This window comes from Bubalus kerabau, chromosome 6 (assembly GCF_029407905.1).
Source record: "Bubalus kerabau isolate K-KA32 ecotype Philippines breed swamp buffalo chromosome 6, PCC_UOA_SB_1v2, whole genome shotgun sequence".
Classification (NCBI taxonomy): Eukaryota; Metazoa; Chordata; class Mammalia; order Artiodactyla; family Bovidae; genus Bubalus; species Bubalus kerabau.
This window is the reverse complement of record NC_073629.1, coordinates 107,400,859-107,416,313: the sequence shown is the minus strand read 5'-3', so window position 1 is coordinate 107,416,313 and position 15,455 is coordinate 107,400,859. Positions and strand designations below refer to the sequence as shown.

General features: G+C 43.4%; 1 protein-coding gene across 3 annotated transcripts in view; it reads left to right on the top strand.

Annotated features, from left to right (window-relative positions):
- The window catches only part of MACF1 (microtubule actin crosslinking factor 1), a 320,564-nt gene that overhangs the window by 99,575 nt on the left and 205,534 nt on the right, over positions 1 to 15,455 (top strand). For all 3 annotated transcript variants that reach the window (XM_055586319.1, XM_055586318.1, XM_055586320.1), the window contains exon 2: positions 10,889 to 10,950. In XM_055586319.1, coding sequence (XP_055442294.1) covers positions 10,889 to 10,950 — 62 coding nt within the window. The remainder of the gene's footprint in view (positions 1 to 10,888; positions 10,951 to 15,455) is intronic.

Here is a 15,455-nt window from a genome sequence, read left to right as displayed (position 1 = left end):
TTCTTACCTCCCAAAGTTGACTTGCATACTTCTAGGGAAAGGAATCATTATATAAGGCTGGTGCCATTCTGTATTACTGCTAAGCACATTTTAATCGCTTGATCTTCATTTTAGCCCATTTTCTTTGAGTTCACATTAAGTGGTGTGAAGATGTGGCAGGAAGAATTTAGAAAAGCTGTGACTGTGGAAAGGGCATCCAAATGGAGATCTCTGCTCCCTGCTGTAAAGTCTTTTAATTATCATTTGAGAATATGTCTTAGTCTGATCATAAAGTATCCATATAGATGTAACGGCACGTAGTGGGCTCTCACATAGTATGTATTGTTAAATGAATGAGTATTCGCAAGTGCTTACTGTTGTCCTAAATGTTGGCTATTTAAAGAAATTTTGAAGCATAATTCTTGACTCCAAGGAGCTAAAGTTCAGATAGAGAAATGGGATTTGCATGTAAAGATGTCTAGTAGTAGATTTTGTGTGCTCGGTGCCAGGTAAATTAAACAAACAATGGCATCCAGAGGTGGCTGGGATAGCCAGAAAGGTTTAAAGGAGGAAGTGAGACTTCAGCTGTGCCTTGTAAGGAGGCTCTAAATTAGAGGAGGGTAGATATTCCACCAGGGGGAAATGGGTGAACAAAGGCAAGAATGTGCAATGTATGTTTGGAAACTGAGGTCAGAATGGTTGCAGTGGTGAGTCTAAAGATAAAGTTGAAAGAGTAGATAAATTGTAAATTCCTTCAGGTCAGTGACCATGTCTTATCTTTATTTCTACCAGTCACCTAACACATAGTAAGTAAAAACTGGAATTGAATTGCAGAGGGGTATAATGGACAACAGAAACAAAGGACGTAGACTTGAGCCTCTGGTCTTCTGAGAGCAACTAAAGGATTTTGAATAGAGGGGTAGTATGAGCAAAGTGGTGATTTAGGAAAACTTGAAATAGGCTAGCTGTTCTACTTGCTGCAGCCTCAGCTATCAACTGTTAGCATCAAATCTATATCCTTAGTTCTGCCTGCTCTTCTGAACTCTAGATGTAAGGTTCCAACTGTCTGCAAGAAGGGTCTGCTGACACCTCATGTTTCTGCTACTTTGTTGTTGTTCGGTTAGTTGCTCAGTCGAGTCTGAATCTTTGCGACCCCATGGACAGCAGCAGGCCAGGCTTCCCCGTCCTCCACCATCTTCCGGAGCTTGCTTACTCGTGTCCTTCAAGTCAGTGATGCCATCCTACCATCTCATCCTCTGTCGTCCCCTTCTCCTCTTGCCTTCAATCTTTCCCAGCATCAGGGTCTTTTCAAATGAGTCAGCTCTTTGCATCAGGTGGCCAAAGTATTGGAGCTTTAGTTTCAGCATCAGTCCTTCCAATGAATATTCAGGACTGATTTCATTTAGGATTGACTGATTTGATCTCCTTGCTGTCCAAGGGACTCTCAAGAGCAACACCACAGTTCAAAAGCATCAATTCTTCGGTACTCAGCTTTCTTTATGGTCCAACTCTCACATCCATACACGACCACTGGAAAGACCATAGCTTTGACTAGACGGACCTTTGTTGGCAAAGTAATGTCTCTGCTTTTTAATATGCTATCTAGGTTGATCATAGCTTTTCTTCCAAGGAGCAAGCGTCTTTTAATTTCATAGCTGCAGTCACCATCTGCAGTGATTTTGGAGCTTAAGAAAATAAACTGTCACTTTTCTCCATCGTTTCCCTATCTGTTTGCCATGGAGTGATGGGACCGGATGCCATGATCTTAGTTTTTTGAATGTTGAGTTTTAAGCCAGCTTTTTCACTCTCTTTCACCTTCATCAAGAGGCTCTTTAGTTCCTCTTCACTTCCTACTATAAGGGTGGTGTCATCTGCATATCTGAGGTTATTGATATTTCTCCTGGCAGTCTTGATTCCTGCTTGTGCATCATCCAGTCTGGTGTTTCTCATGATGTACTCTGCATATAAGTTAAATAAGCAGAGTGACAATATACAGCCTTGATGTACTCCTTTCCCAATTTGGAACCAGTCCATTGTTGCATGTCCAGTTCTAACCATTACTTCTTGACCTGCATACAGGTTTTGCAGGAGGCAGGTAAGGTGGTCTGGTATTCTCATCTCTTTAAGAATTTTCAGCAGTTACTTTACCCAACCCAATCTGTGCCTTCTGTTTTCCTTATCTCAAGGTACCACTCCTCCCAGTTGTTGTGACTAGAAACTTCAGGATTATCTTCCACTGTCCCTTTCTTTAACAGCTAGTCAGTAGTTAAAGGCTGTTGTTTCTTCCTCTGCATTGTGTGGGGATCTGCCTGCCTTTTTGTATTCCCACTGCCTCAGCGCTGTTCATGCTTTGGTTTCTTTCTTGGTCTGTTGCACACAGTAGGCCTCTAGTTGCTTCTGCCTCTTAGTGTTTCTCTGCTGCAGTCTGGTCTTCAATCCAATGCCAGGCTAATCTTTCCAGAACACTCTGGTTCAGGAAATTTCAGTGGTATCCTTTATCTACTGAAAGTATTAACATGCTCCTTATTCCAGCTCTGGAGTGATGTGATCTCAGGTCACCTTATTAGTTTCCATGGTATGTAGCCACATCATGCCCTCCAGCATATCCTGTGTACTCACACATCTCCAAGTCACTGCTCAAGCTTATTCTTTGGAATTCCTTAACCTCTTTTTGGGCTGCCAAAATCGTACTTGTCATCCCAGGTTTACTTCAAATACCACGCCTTTCATGAACTCTTCTCCTATCCCCCTGTCAGAATTAATCAAGTCTGTTTATCTGCACAATTTTGTGCAGCTTGTATCTGGTATCTGTTTGCTTGGTGTTATTGTCAGTTATTTATTAATTAATACATATTGGTCTCTGCCACTAGATTGACCTCATGTGGTCAGGGAACAGGCTGATCCCAGCTTTCTACATATTTATTTCCCTTTTTGTCAGCTCACATGTCTCAGTTTTATAATTCCAGGTGGTTGGTGCTTCTTGGGCTTCTTGAACCACCTGTAATTTTTCTGTGGCCCTCAGGAAAATAAGCAGAGGCTTTTCTCTCATTTGTTTTTTTCATGATTCGCGATGCACTGGAGCTATGTTGTAGGCTATGTTGGAATAGAACACAGAACTTTGTGTCTCAAATGCAGGCTTTCATTTCTGACCACAGACCTATCCTCAAGTTGTTCTGAGTACAAGGACATATGGATAAGCAAACTATGATACCTTGTAATAAGCACAAGAGGGAGATGACCTCAACTCATGTGTGTAAGGGATGGAGGAGGTGATAGCTAAGTTGAATGCCGAAGAATGCATAGTTGGGAAGGCCGGAGCTGTCTTCCACACAGAAAGAACAGTAAATGCAAAGCCTGGAGGGTGTAAGAGCACATGTCTCATTTGGGGACAGTTGTACATTCACAACAAAGGTCCGTCTCATCAAGGCTGTGGTTTTTCCAGTAGTCATGTATGGATGTAAGAGTTGGACTATAAAGAAAGCCGAGTGCCGAAGAATTAATGCTTTTGAACTGTGGTGTTGGAGAAGATTCTTGAGAGTCCCTTGGACTCCAAGGAGATCAAACCAGTCCATCTTAAAGGAAATCAGTCCTGAATATCATTGGAAGGACAGATGCTGAAGCTAAAACTCCAATACTTTGGCTACCTGATGTGAAGAGCTGACTCATTTGAAAAGACCCTGATGCTGAGAAAGACTGAAGGCAGAAGGAGAAGGGGATGACAGGGGATGAGATGGTTGGATGGCATCACTGACTCAATGGACATGAGTTTGAATAAACCCTGGGAGTTGGTGATGGACAGGGAAGCCTGGCGTGCTGCAGTCCATGGGGACGTGAAGAGTTGAACATGACTGAGCGACTAAACAGAGCTATACATTCACCAAAGCTGAAAATTAGAGTTTTTATGAAAGGTTGGAGAGGGAAAAGTGGCTGCATCATAAGAGGTCTTAGATCTCAAGCTAAAAAGTTTAAATGTTATCCTGAATGCAGGTATCAGGCTTTAGAATCCAGTAGAGCTGAGTTCGGACTTACCTTGTGATCTTGGGCAAGCCTCTGTGGGCTTTATCTTTCCAGTAAAATAATGCCTTTCAGGGTTGTTAAAGCTTCCCTAGTGGCTCAGAGGTTAAAGCATCTACCTGCAATGCTGGAGACTCAGGTTTGATCCCTGAGTTGGGAAGATCCCCTGGAGGAGGAAATGGCAACCCACTCCAGTATTCTTACCTGGAGATCCATGGACGGAGGAGCCCGGTAGGCTACAGTCCATGGGGTCACAGAGTTGGACGACTGAGCAACTTCACTTTCACTTTCACAGGGTTTTGAGTACTGGGAACAATAAATGTAAGGTACTTGACATATAAGTAGATGGTCGATAAATGTTAGCTGTTATATTATTAGGAGGATAAGGAGTCACTGAAGGATTTTAATGTGACAGTAAGAAGATCATTCTTGTGAAAAAGGTTGCTGGTAGCCTTGAGGAGGAGCTGTCTTAGTCCGTTTGTTATTGAGTTACTAAGTTGTGTCCGACTCTTTGCTACCCCAAGGACTGTATAGCCTGCCAGGCTCCTCTGTCCATGGAATTCCCCAGGCAAGAATATGGGAGTGGGTTGCCATTTCCTTCTCCAGGGGCTCTTCCTGATCCAGGGATCAAACAGATTTGGTGCCGCTGAGCTACCTTTGGGCTGCTGTAACAAAACCATAGACTCAGTGGCTTAAACAGCAGACACTGATTTCTCACTGTTCTGGAGGTGGGTCAGTCCATGGTCAAGGCACCCACTGATTTGGTGTCTTGTAAGGACCTCTTTCTGGTTCATAGACAGCTGGCTGTCTTCTCACTGCACCTTCATGATGGAGTGGGTGGGAAAGAGCTTTTTGTAAGGACACTAATTCCATCTATAGAGCTAATTCCATCTATAGAGCTCCACCCTGATGACCTAATCACTTCCCCAAGGCTTCACCTTCTAATTCTGTCACATCACATTGGGAGTATGATTTCAGGGTATGAATTTTAGGAGGGCATAGACATTCAAACCAAAACAAATGGATTATATATAGCAGGGAAACCTATTAGAAGCAGGGAGAGAGGTAAGAGTTCATTTTTAGGCAAGTTGAGCTTGAAATGAGCATTAAAGTTTTAGGAGTCAGTTGGACATATGAGAATGGTATTTAGGATAAAGTACTGAGCTGAAGATAATGAATTTGGGAATTGTCAGTGTATAGGTTACAGTTGAAACCATGGGTAGAGCAAATCATTTTGGGAGAATGTAAAGAACAACTTTTCTTTATTTTTTTTTGTAAAGTCTATAGGTTTTTTGTTTTGTTTTGTTTTCATCCCATAATGTACATAACACCAGAAATTTTGCCTGCAATTTTCGGTGGCTTATGACCCCACCGCCTCCAAACCCACTTATGGACCTTTAAGCCCATGGATATCTTAAGAAGCTGTAATATGGAATAAAAAGGAAAGAGGGCTAAGGATGAGTAACCATTTAAGGGGTGAGCAAAAGAGAAGGAATAATCAAAGGGGAAGGAGGGAAACCAGGGCAGAATGGAGTCTCAGATACAAGAGGGAGAGGGGGTTTAAAAGGTAAAGAAAAGGTCAGATTGTCTTCTGGGTTGGCAGGTAGGTGACTGTGCACAGAGCAGTTTCCATGAATTTGTGAAGCTGGAAGCCAGGTCACGTGGTGAAGCAGGGGGATGAGAAAGTGGAAATGGTGAGCGTTGTCTTCACACTTGTTCATGTAGCTGAGGGGAAAGGAGAAGAGTAGGTAAAGGTATACAAGCTAGGCAGGGAAGGTTGGAATAAGCTTCTCAAGGGGAAGGGAAGACGTAGGATCCACATTTCAGGGGGACGGACTTGCCTAGGTAGCAAGGACGGACTCTGCCAGTGACACTAAAATTAAGAAAGTTAGGGTAGGTATTGGTAGCTTGGTGTCTTAATAAAGTTGGACACGAGTATTAAACCCTTCTAACTGAGTAACCCTCACATGACTAGTTGGTGCCTCCATAAGTTTAATCTAAGAATTTCCCAGGAGGCTCTTGGGTTCTTTGTTGTCAGTTCACAGCCTTTGGTGGAGCTGAATTTACAAGAAGCTTTTAAAAGTAACATCACCTTTGCTCTGATTGACTGTTTTCTTCTCATATAAACATATCTTCTTAAACTTTTATCTCCAGTGTTAGGTAGAAAGATCTTTGCTGGGCCTGGAATTAAATGAGGGATTTATGTGTAGGGAATCAAACCTAAAACTTACTAGAAACTTTTGAAGTCTGAGCTGTTTGGAGTGTTCTGAAGGTCTATGTAATCAGGTTGTTGTTTGACTTCCCTAATGAATTTCCTTGCTGAAATATTAAGATCTTAAATTCCAGGCACGGCAGTATTGGTGTCCTCTTATCCTAATGCTAAAGTCAGGAGAGAATGTTCATGTAATTGATTGGTCTGCAACATAGTATCCTAAAAAAGGATCCTCCAGCTTTGGGCAAGATTGTTTTATATATATATATATATATATATATATATATATTGTTCTGCATTTCCACCAATGCCGGGTCTACTCTGCCTTGCTCTACTGATTAGCTTTATAACCAAAAATAGGCTGTTTCTAATATTAGAGTTATCACTCTGAAGACACAAGTTTTCTTTATAGAATTTCTTTTATTATAAAAGTAATACATGTTTGCTGTAATAGGTTAAACACTACATAGATGGAAAAGAAAAAGTTAATAAATTTCCTTTTGAACTTGCCAGTATTTTAAAGAGGTGGAATTCATGTGATTTCTTTTTAGTTCACGGCCTCGTATCCTTTAGACCTGGAGGTGTGATTAACACGATTGCATCTTCTTTATTTTCTCCCCATAGTTATTCTCTTCACCTCCCAAGCCTTCCCATGGGGATAGTGCACTAGGGAAACCAGATGGTTTCTCATCAGTTATGCTTCCAATAGCTAAAAACCTGACTCTCAATTCAAATAAGTGGAAGGATTTGTTTTAGGTCTTATTATGTAGAGCTTTAGATGTTAGTAGCTATGGTAGATGTAAAAACATAAAGCATGATGTCTTTCCTCAGGGAGTTAATGATCTCATTGATGAGTAACAATAAGATTATTCGAAGTTTAGAATTTATATAATTATATAAGTACAGATTGAGTGATTAGCATAGTAAATACCATAAAAATTTGGAGAATAAAGAGACTATTGAGACATGGGATTGTCAGGAAAGGCTACCAGAGTAACGTTTCTCAAACATCAATCTCACCAAGTCATTCTCCTGTTTAAAATCTTTTAATATGTTCTCTTATCTTCCCTTACCAGTTTCTTGGTGATAAAGTTTGGACTCCTTAGCTTGTCATGAAAGGCCATGATTTGACTCATGCCATTCTATCCAGTTTTATGTGTCACTACCACCTAATACACATCCTGTCTTTCAGCTCCCGTTAATTCTGTGCAATTGTCTGAACATGAGCTCCTTCATATCTCTGTTACTTTGCACTAGGTGGAACTTCTTGTAACCTTGCCCCTTCCCTTCTCTTTCTGACTAGCTTGTAACTCATGTTTTAAATTTTAGTAGAGACACCCACGGAGAAGGCAATGGCACCCCACTCCGTTACTCTTGCCTGGAGAATCCTATGGATGGAGGAGCCTGGTAGACTGCAGTCCATGGGGTCGCTAAGGGTCAGACACGACTGAGCGACTTCACTTTCACTTTTCACTTTCATGCATTGGAGAAGGAAATGGCACCCCACTCCAGTGTTCTTGCCTGGAGAATCCCAGGGACGGGGGAGCCTGGTGGGCTGCCGTCTATGGGGTCGCACAGAGTCGGACACGACTGAAGCGACTTAGCAGCAGCAGCAGCAGCAGAGCCACCCATCTAGAGACGCTCACTAGCCTCCTGTGTGTCTCTCCTGCAGTCAGAGAGGCTTAGCTACTTCTCTTATGTTCTTGAGCACTCTGTGCTTACCTCTGTTACAGCCACATTGAAGTTATTTCTTCTTTCTGCCAGACTGTCATCTCTTTTAAAGGTAGGGACTGTGACTTTGTATAATACAGGCTATTCCAAACAGCTAGCTCCTTACTAAGACCTATTCAAAGAATAAATGAGTGAATGAATGAGCTGGATTTTAAATAGCATTTGGAGAAGTGGAGAGGAAGAAAGTAGCTTGCTGTGAAAAGAATGTCAGTGATTTAGATGAGATTGTAGCTGCAAGCTGACTCTGACACAAGCTTGGAAAGGATTATGAAGAGGTCAGGTAACTAAATCAGCATCTGAAAAGATCGAATGATCAAAATATGTTGGAATGACAGTGGTCAAATCTAATAAAAATTCTGACTTAAATAATTGCAGGCCTCTATGAAGGGAAAATTAGATTAGACTTTAAAAACAGTTCCAAATGAGTGCCAATAGGTAGAATTTATAAGGATGCAGATTATGACACTTTATGGAACTTTAATTAGTATATGTTGCTTATGAAGAATTCACTATTAAGTTTTAAGCTTCAGTAATATTGTAAATGTATGCAAGATTTGGACAGACCTTTCAACTCTGAACAAAATGATTGTTGTTGAGTGGATTTGCAAATCAGCAAGGAATTAGACAAATGCATTCTAATTCCTAACTTCCATGGTCTATAGTAGGAAAAGATCACTGTTTCCTACAAACAAAGCCAGAAAGGGGGTGAAGGTAAGGTTAGCAACAGTTGGAGGAGTGCTTACTGGATGGCTATAGATTCAGAGACTGGAAAGGAAGAGGTGAGGGTAAGGTTAGAGACAGATAAAGGAGAACTTAGTGGATGGGTATCAATTCAGAGAAGTAAGAAGACAGGACACCCACCTGGAAGTGGCGGGCCAGTGCTTGTGTGGCTTTTACTTGGGTATCAGTAAGAAGGGAATAACTGCAGTAGGGACAGAAAACCTATTGAAGTGTGTGTGAGTTACTAGTGAGTCAGTTAGTTCAGTTCAGTCGCTCAGTTGTGTCTGACTCTTTGCGACCCCATGAATCGCAGCACGCCAGGCCTCCCTGTCCATCACCAACTCCCGGAGTTCACTCAGACTCACGTCCATCGAGTCAGTGATGCCATCCAGCCATCTCATCCTCTGTCGTCCCCTTCTCCTCCTGCCCCCAATCCCTCCCAACATCAGAGTCTTTTCCAATGAGTCAACTCTTTGCATGAGGTGGCTAAAGTACTGGAGTTTCAGCTTTAGCATCATTCCTTCCAAAGAATCCCAGGGCTGATCTCCTTCAGAATGGACTGGTTGGATCTCCTTGCAGTCCAAGGGACTCTCAAGAGTCTTCTCCAACACCACAGTTCAAAAGCATCAATTCTTCGGTGCTCAGCTTTCTTCACAGTCCAACTCTCACATCCATACATGATCACTGGAAAAATCTGACTAATGAGTCAGCTACTTCTCTTGAATCCCAGGAGACGGTGGAGCCTGGTTGGTTGCCGTCTACGGGGTCACACAGAGTTGGACACGACTAAAGTGACTTAGCAGCAGCAGAGTCAGATTTACAAAATTCTGCTACTTTCTTCTGAAATGTCTCGGGAGCCTGGTTGGTTGCTGTCTACGGGGTCACACAGAGTCGGACACGACTAAAGTGACTTAGCAGCAGCAGAGTCAGATTTACAAAATTCTGCTACTTTCTTCTGAAATGTCTCTTCGTTGGAGAAGAAATGGAGGAGTGGTCATCTCGGCTTGTGGATTGTCCTAGTGAAAGTAGTAGTAGAATATTAGGGAGGTGAGAGTCCCTGGGGTACTCGTGACAACAGCTTTGACTTGCTTAATCATGTTGTCTGGCACAGATTGGGATAATCTTAGACGTTCTTAATAAATAGGATAAAGTAAGAAGAGAGTGATTGAAGGTTGAAAGTGAGGAGGAGATATGAAAGATTGGTAGAGATGACTGCTGAGTAGCTATGTTTGGAGAAGAAATGAGGCCTAGGAAGTGGCATGGTGGTGGCTGTCTATGGATTGGAGATGAGGGTCAGTGGAGCCAAGCAAGCTCACATGCATTGTCCACACATATGTTGAAATAATTTGAGGATGACGTCAGAGAATACCCATTGAACAAAGTTGTTGGGGGAGGTTAAGGTAGATTTGCCATGTGGAGGGGTGCATGCAGCAGGGAATGGTCCATGATAGCAGGGATGATTCGAACAGGATCATACAGTGGAGGGAAAGGGCTTCGAATAAATAGAAGAGGAACAGACTGATGGATCAGTGGTCTGGAGGTGGCAGTTGTGGGAGAAAGTGAGTTCTCCTCTTGATCAGGCCTCTGTGATGTAGTCATTGTCAAGTGTTGACAGTCGTGTTTCTGTTGAAGAGGTGAACAAAGTCAGAATGGAGCAGAATTTGCCTAAGAAAAAATGGGGGTTGTAAGACTTGGAGAAGGGAGGGAGGGGAGGAGAGATGTTCCAGGGGGCCTAGTGGGCAGCTTTGAGAGTTTGGTTGGCAAGGCTGGGGAGGAAGCTAGAGTGAGGGAGTCCTAGGGGAGGAGCGGGGAGGGAGGAGAGCATTGATCAGGAGGACCCTGTGTGGAGAGTGAAATGTAACCTCAGCACTGGATGTCCCGAGGGCCAGGGCCACTCCACCCTCCTGTTGGGGGTTTTCACAGCTTTGGATTTTTGGAGCTTGCTGGGGGTGGGGTGGGGGTGCAGGGAATCACTGCCCTCCCTAGAGAATTAGGATGTGAAGGAGACTTTGCGGTGACATGATTCTTGAGGCATGTGATTCTGTCTAATGTGTAAAGTGACAGAAGAAGGAAATTCAGAGAGACTGAACTTTCCCAACAACAAGACGCTGTCTCTCAGGCTGAAGAAACTGTCTCCACTGTGCTGGAGAGGCTGGGTGTGGGCAAGGCAGAGGCTAGGGAACATGGCGCCAGGCCGCGCTAAGCCGGCGCCTTCTCCTTGTCTCCTCACAGATGAACGGGACCGAGTGCAGAAGAAGACGTTCACCAAATGGGCCAACAAGCACCTGATGAAGGTAGGAGCCCTCTCGGGCGCCCCGGTCTGAATCTGTCAGGCCCTCCTCCCAGACAGCTCGCGTTGCTGGCCGCAGGGTCCCGTTGATGGGGATGCATGCCTTTTTTTCCTTTTCTTTCTTAAAAAAAAAAAAAAAAAAAAAGAATATATATATATATTTATCTAATATAGTCCTAATAGTGTGGAAACTTTCATGGATGAGCTTCTTGGTGAAGACAGTAACTCCTCCATTACCTAAGAAGGCTGAGGTTGAGGATACCATGGGGTGATTCCTGAGATTCCAAGAATGCTTTGCGTCAAACTTTACATACTATTTTATAAGCCCCTATTTTGTTTTAATTTTTTTAATCTGATTACTGTGTAAGGATGGGGCAGAGGGAATCTTGTTCTCTCTTAAAGTGTGCAAGTCTTAAATCATCAGTTTAGTGAACTTTTTTATTATGTATATACTTGTTTAACCCCCATGCAGTTTAAAATACAGAACAAAATGGCTAGGGTTGGAGGGAGATCTTATCATTATTTTAAAAAAGAGGAAAACCCAAGGCAGAGACATATTACCTGCCTAAGGATAAACAGTATGACTAATATGACAGTCATATTTGAATACAAAGTTTTTAAGTTATAGTAATTACTCAACTCAGGTAATTTTGAGTTGTGAATAATTGCTGCTCTGAGAAAGATTACCAGGGACCTCTTAATTGCTGTTTCCAGTGGTTTTATCTTTCTCTCATTTGATTTCTTTGTAGCATCTGATAGTATTAACTAACTCACTGCTTCTTTAAAGCCCTCTCTTCTGTTGCCTTCCAGGACACTGCTTTTTCCCAAGTTACCTCTTCCCTCCATGAATGTCTTTCTCCTGCCTTTTTCACTGGCTTCTTGTCCTCCATGTTGACGTCCCCTACTGCTGCTGCTAAGTCACTTCAGTCGTGTCTGACTCTGTGCGACCCCATAGACGGCAGCCCATCAGGCTCCCCCGTCCCTGGGATTCTCCAGGCAAGAGTACTGGAGTGGGGTGCCATTGCCTTCTCCCACGTCCCCTAACCTTGACCGTTTTCTTGTTTTGTTCTCTGTATCCTTGGCAGTCTCATCTGTGTTAGCCGCAGGGATCATTCCGTTTGCATAGAATGCAAGGAATCACCCATAGAGAGGGATAGGGGTGATCTCCTTGTCCTTGGGAAGGTAATCCAAGCAGAGGGTGCCCCAGGAGCAAAGATACAGAGTCATAAACAGCATGCCAAACAGGTAAATATCCCCCTGACTCTCCCTCGTGCCTGGATGCATCTGAGCTTTATGAAAACTGCTTCACTAGGCAGCTGCTCTCTCCTCTTTTTATGAGCTCTTTGTTTTTTCATTTTTCTTTCTCTCTTTGTGTCTTCTACATTCAGTTCTCTGTACTCCTTGCTTTTGCTTGTGTGTGAGCTGTGGTGGTTGTCCCTCAAATGGTGGTATAAACCCCTGCAGCCACATGATTCTAAAGACACAAACGCGAACAATCTGGGTGCCTGGGGTTTTCTTCTCCTCTGTGGTCAGGGGTCTGTCGATGTAGTTCAGTGAACTATGTGGCCTGGGAGATGCTTACATAAATCAGACATAGCTCCTTAGGTCACTTCTTCAACTGCAGGTGAGGTTGGTTTTCAAACTCTTAATACAAGATTTAGATCAGGAGGTAATGATAGAGCCTTTCTCTGTGTTCTTTCCTAAGCCAAAGACCCGTATCTCAATAGTGTCCTTGACACAGTCATCTGGATGTTACCCAGACATATCCTATATTCAGTACATCCCAAAGTGCTCAGTATTATCATTCATGTACCTAGCTATCCAAGTTAGGAACCTGGAATCATACTATATTTAGTCCTACCCATCAACTCTCCCTGCCACCAACTCCAGTCAGTCACTTCCAACTCAGAAAGATGCTTGCATCTGATTTCTCTTCTCTGCCCTAGTCCAGGGCCTCTTCTCTTGACTTGGCCACTGTAATAGTTTCCTAATAAAGTTTTCTGTAAGAACAAATGTGATGATAATGGTAGTAATTTATTGAGTGCTTAGGGTAAATCATACTTTCTGTACTAAGCCCTTTACATGGATCATCTCCTTTAATTCTTCAGTGACCTTATACTATAGATTCTGTTCATAGTCCCATTGTATCAATGAGGTTTAGAGAGGTTAAACACTAGAAGGAAGTTGAATTAAAACACTAGAACTCAAGCAACCTAAAGTCTAGCACCTGTACTCTTCACCTCTGCAGTCCTGGCGCTGGTCTGCCTACCTCTCCGGGCTCACAGTGTCACATTCCCCTTGGACCTTACACGCTTGCTGAACTGTTTGGCACGCTGTTTATGACTCTGTGTCTTTGCTCCTGGGGCACCCTCTGCTTGGATTACCTTCCCAAGTCTGTCCTGCCTGGATGCCACCACCGTCACTCCCCTTGGTAAATATCCCCCTGACTCTCCCTCGTGGAACCCATGCCCTTTCCTGGGCGTCCTCTCTGTCCTCCTTCATGCTCCTGTTGCAGCAGCTGCAGCAGCCGTCATTCTCCCAGACTGTAATTTGAAGGTTGATGTGTCTTATTTTTTTAGTCAGGACAAAGAAGGAAGGGAAAGAGAGAGGGAGGGAAAAAACGTGCCGTTTTCCTCTAATTTCTTCAGCATTTACCAGTTGCCTCTCATTTGGTGACAAACAACTCTGTCAGGGTGCAGAGCCCTTCACAGCCTGTTTCCAGCCAGGCACTCTCCCCTGTAGCCTGTGCTGCAGCCCCAGGAAACAAGTCACCACCTTCTAAACTCGGTATACTTTCACACCTCTTAGCTTATTCATTTCTCTCTCCGTTGAAGGCACGTCTTGACCTCTGCTGCCTGGCCATCATCCACTTACTTTTCAAGGCCCAGGTCCAGTACCCCCTTCCTGAGACCCTGACCTCCATCCCTGTGACCGTTGCAGCTCCGTCTGTGTCCCACACCCCTCTGAAGAGGTGGGTGTGTGCGCTCACACCTCCTCGGGGGCTGGGGCTTGCTGTGCTGCTGTCTCATCCACGTCCTGCACCAGGAGCATGAGAAGTATTCAGTAAGGATTTGTTCCCTTGAGTGGATAACAGTTCAGTAGTCCTTTTAGCTTACAAAGCATATTCTAATCTGACTTGATCCTTACAGTAACCCTGAAGGATGTAAAGATATTTTATCCTTTCAATGTAACAGCTGAAGAAGCTGAAAATTAGAAGGATGAAGTGACTTTTCCAAGATCATACAGCTAGTGAAGGATGGAGCTAAAGACCAATCACAAGTCTTCTGACCAAAATGACTTCTTGTTTCTATTCAATATGCCCCTATCTGGCTCTGTTTTCACACCTCATCTCTTAAGATTTGGAGAAACTGAACTGTCCCTTCTTCAGGCTTGTACCCTAAACTTTGTAGTTCAGTACAAATGCTCTGGCTCCCCGCTCTTCACTTGTAACTGATGTTGCCTGTTGGGCCTCTGCCTCAGTGCTGTGTGATGACAGGAGGCTCAGGGCGGGGAGAAACGAGACAAACACACATGGCATTGTTAGCAGCTGGAGGCCAGCCAGAGCTTTACTTAACTCCCTGGCGATTTTTCATCTCTTCCTATTCCCCCAGCCTTACAGTTCCAATGGCATTTTCTCACCTTGGGGTATTTCACAGAGGTTCACTGCTCATCAGAATCATTGTTCCATGCTGGCTGTATTTGAACTTTGGGCTGAGAATTAGGGATCAAAATCTATTCTTTGTAGCTCAAGCATCCTTTGCTTTGCTCCCCAAGTACACATGAACCACATTAGTGTTGCCACTGGCAGGCAGACTAATGTAAGATCAAAGCAACCAAGCCCTCAAGTTGTAAATTTGGTTATAACCTAATCTCTTGGATTCCCAAGTATCTCTTTAGGAAATAGTTTGTTATTGAATAAGATGATTCATTCCTCTTTTTTAGCTGAGAACACTGTTGGTCCAATCTTAAAAGAGATTTAAGAATGTAAGCACCTGAAATATACATACAGATCACCTAAGGCAGAATGCAAGTCCTACAGATCGAAGAGTTCTCTTCGTACACCAGAACCATCAAAAAGAAAGATCTAGGATTTTAAGTGAGGTTTTTATTTGCATTATCCCTGCTATTTCTCTGGGTCCTGGCAGCTTATAAAGTATAGATATATCTCCCTAAAAAGAACTTCAAGAAAGGCTGAGAGGGTGAGACAGAAGAGAGAGCATGAGCTTTCTCTGGTCAGTTTCTGTGGACTGCAGAGGTTAGTGGGTAGAAAGTAAGAAAAGCATTTAATCTAACAGATGGAATCGTCCTTTCTATTTTTTTTTTCATGTATGCAATCTAGAAGCCATTGGCCTTCCTGGGATTTTACTTAAGAACTACAGAAAACCAGCAAAGGTTAACTCCCACGTTTTTCCTGATGGTCTCAATTTTCTTCTGCTCGTTTGAGGCTCTCCAGCTCGTGGTTCCAGGCCCCCTTTGCTGTGCAGCCTCTGTGCCGCGGCCACGTGAGGC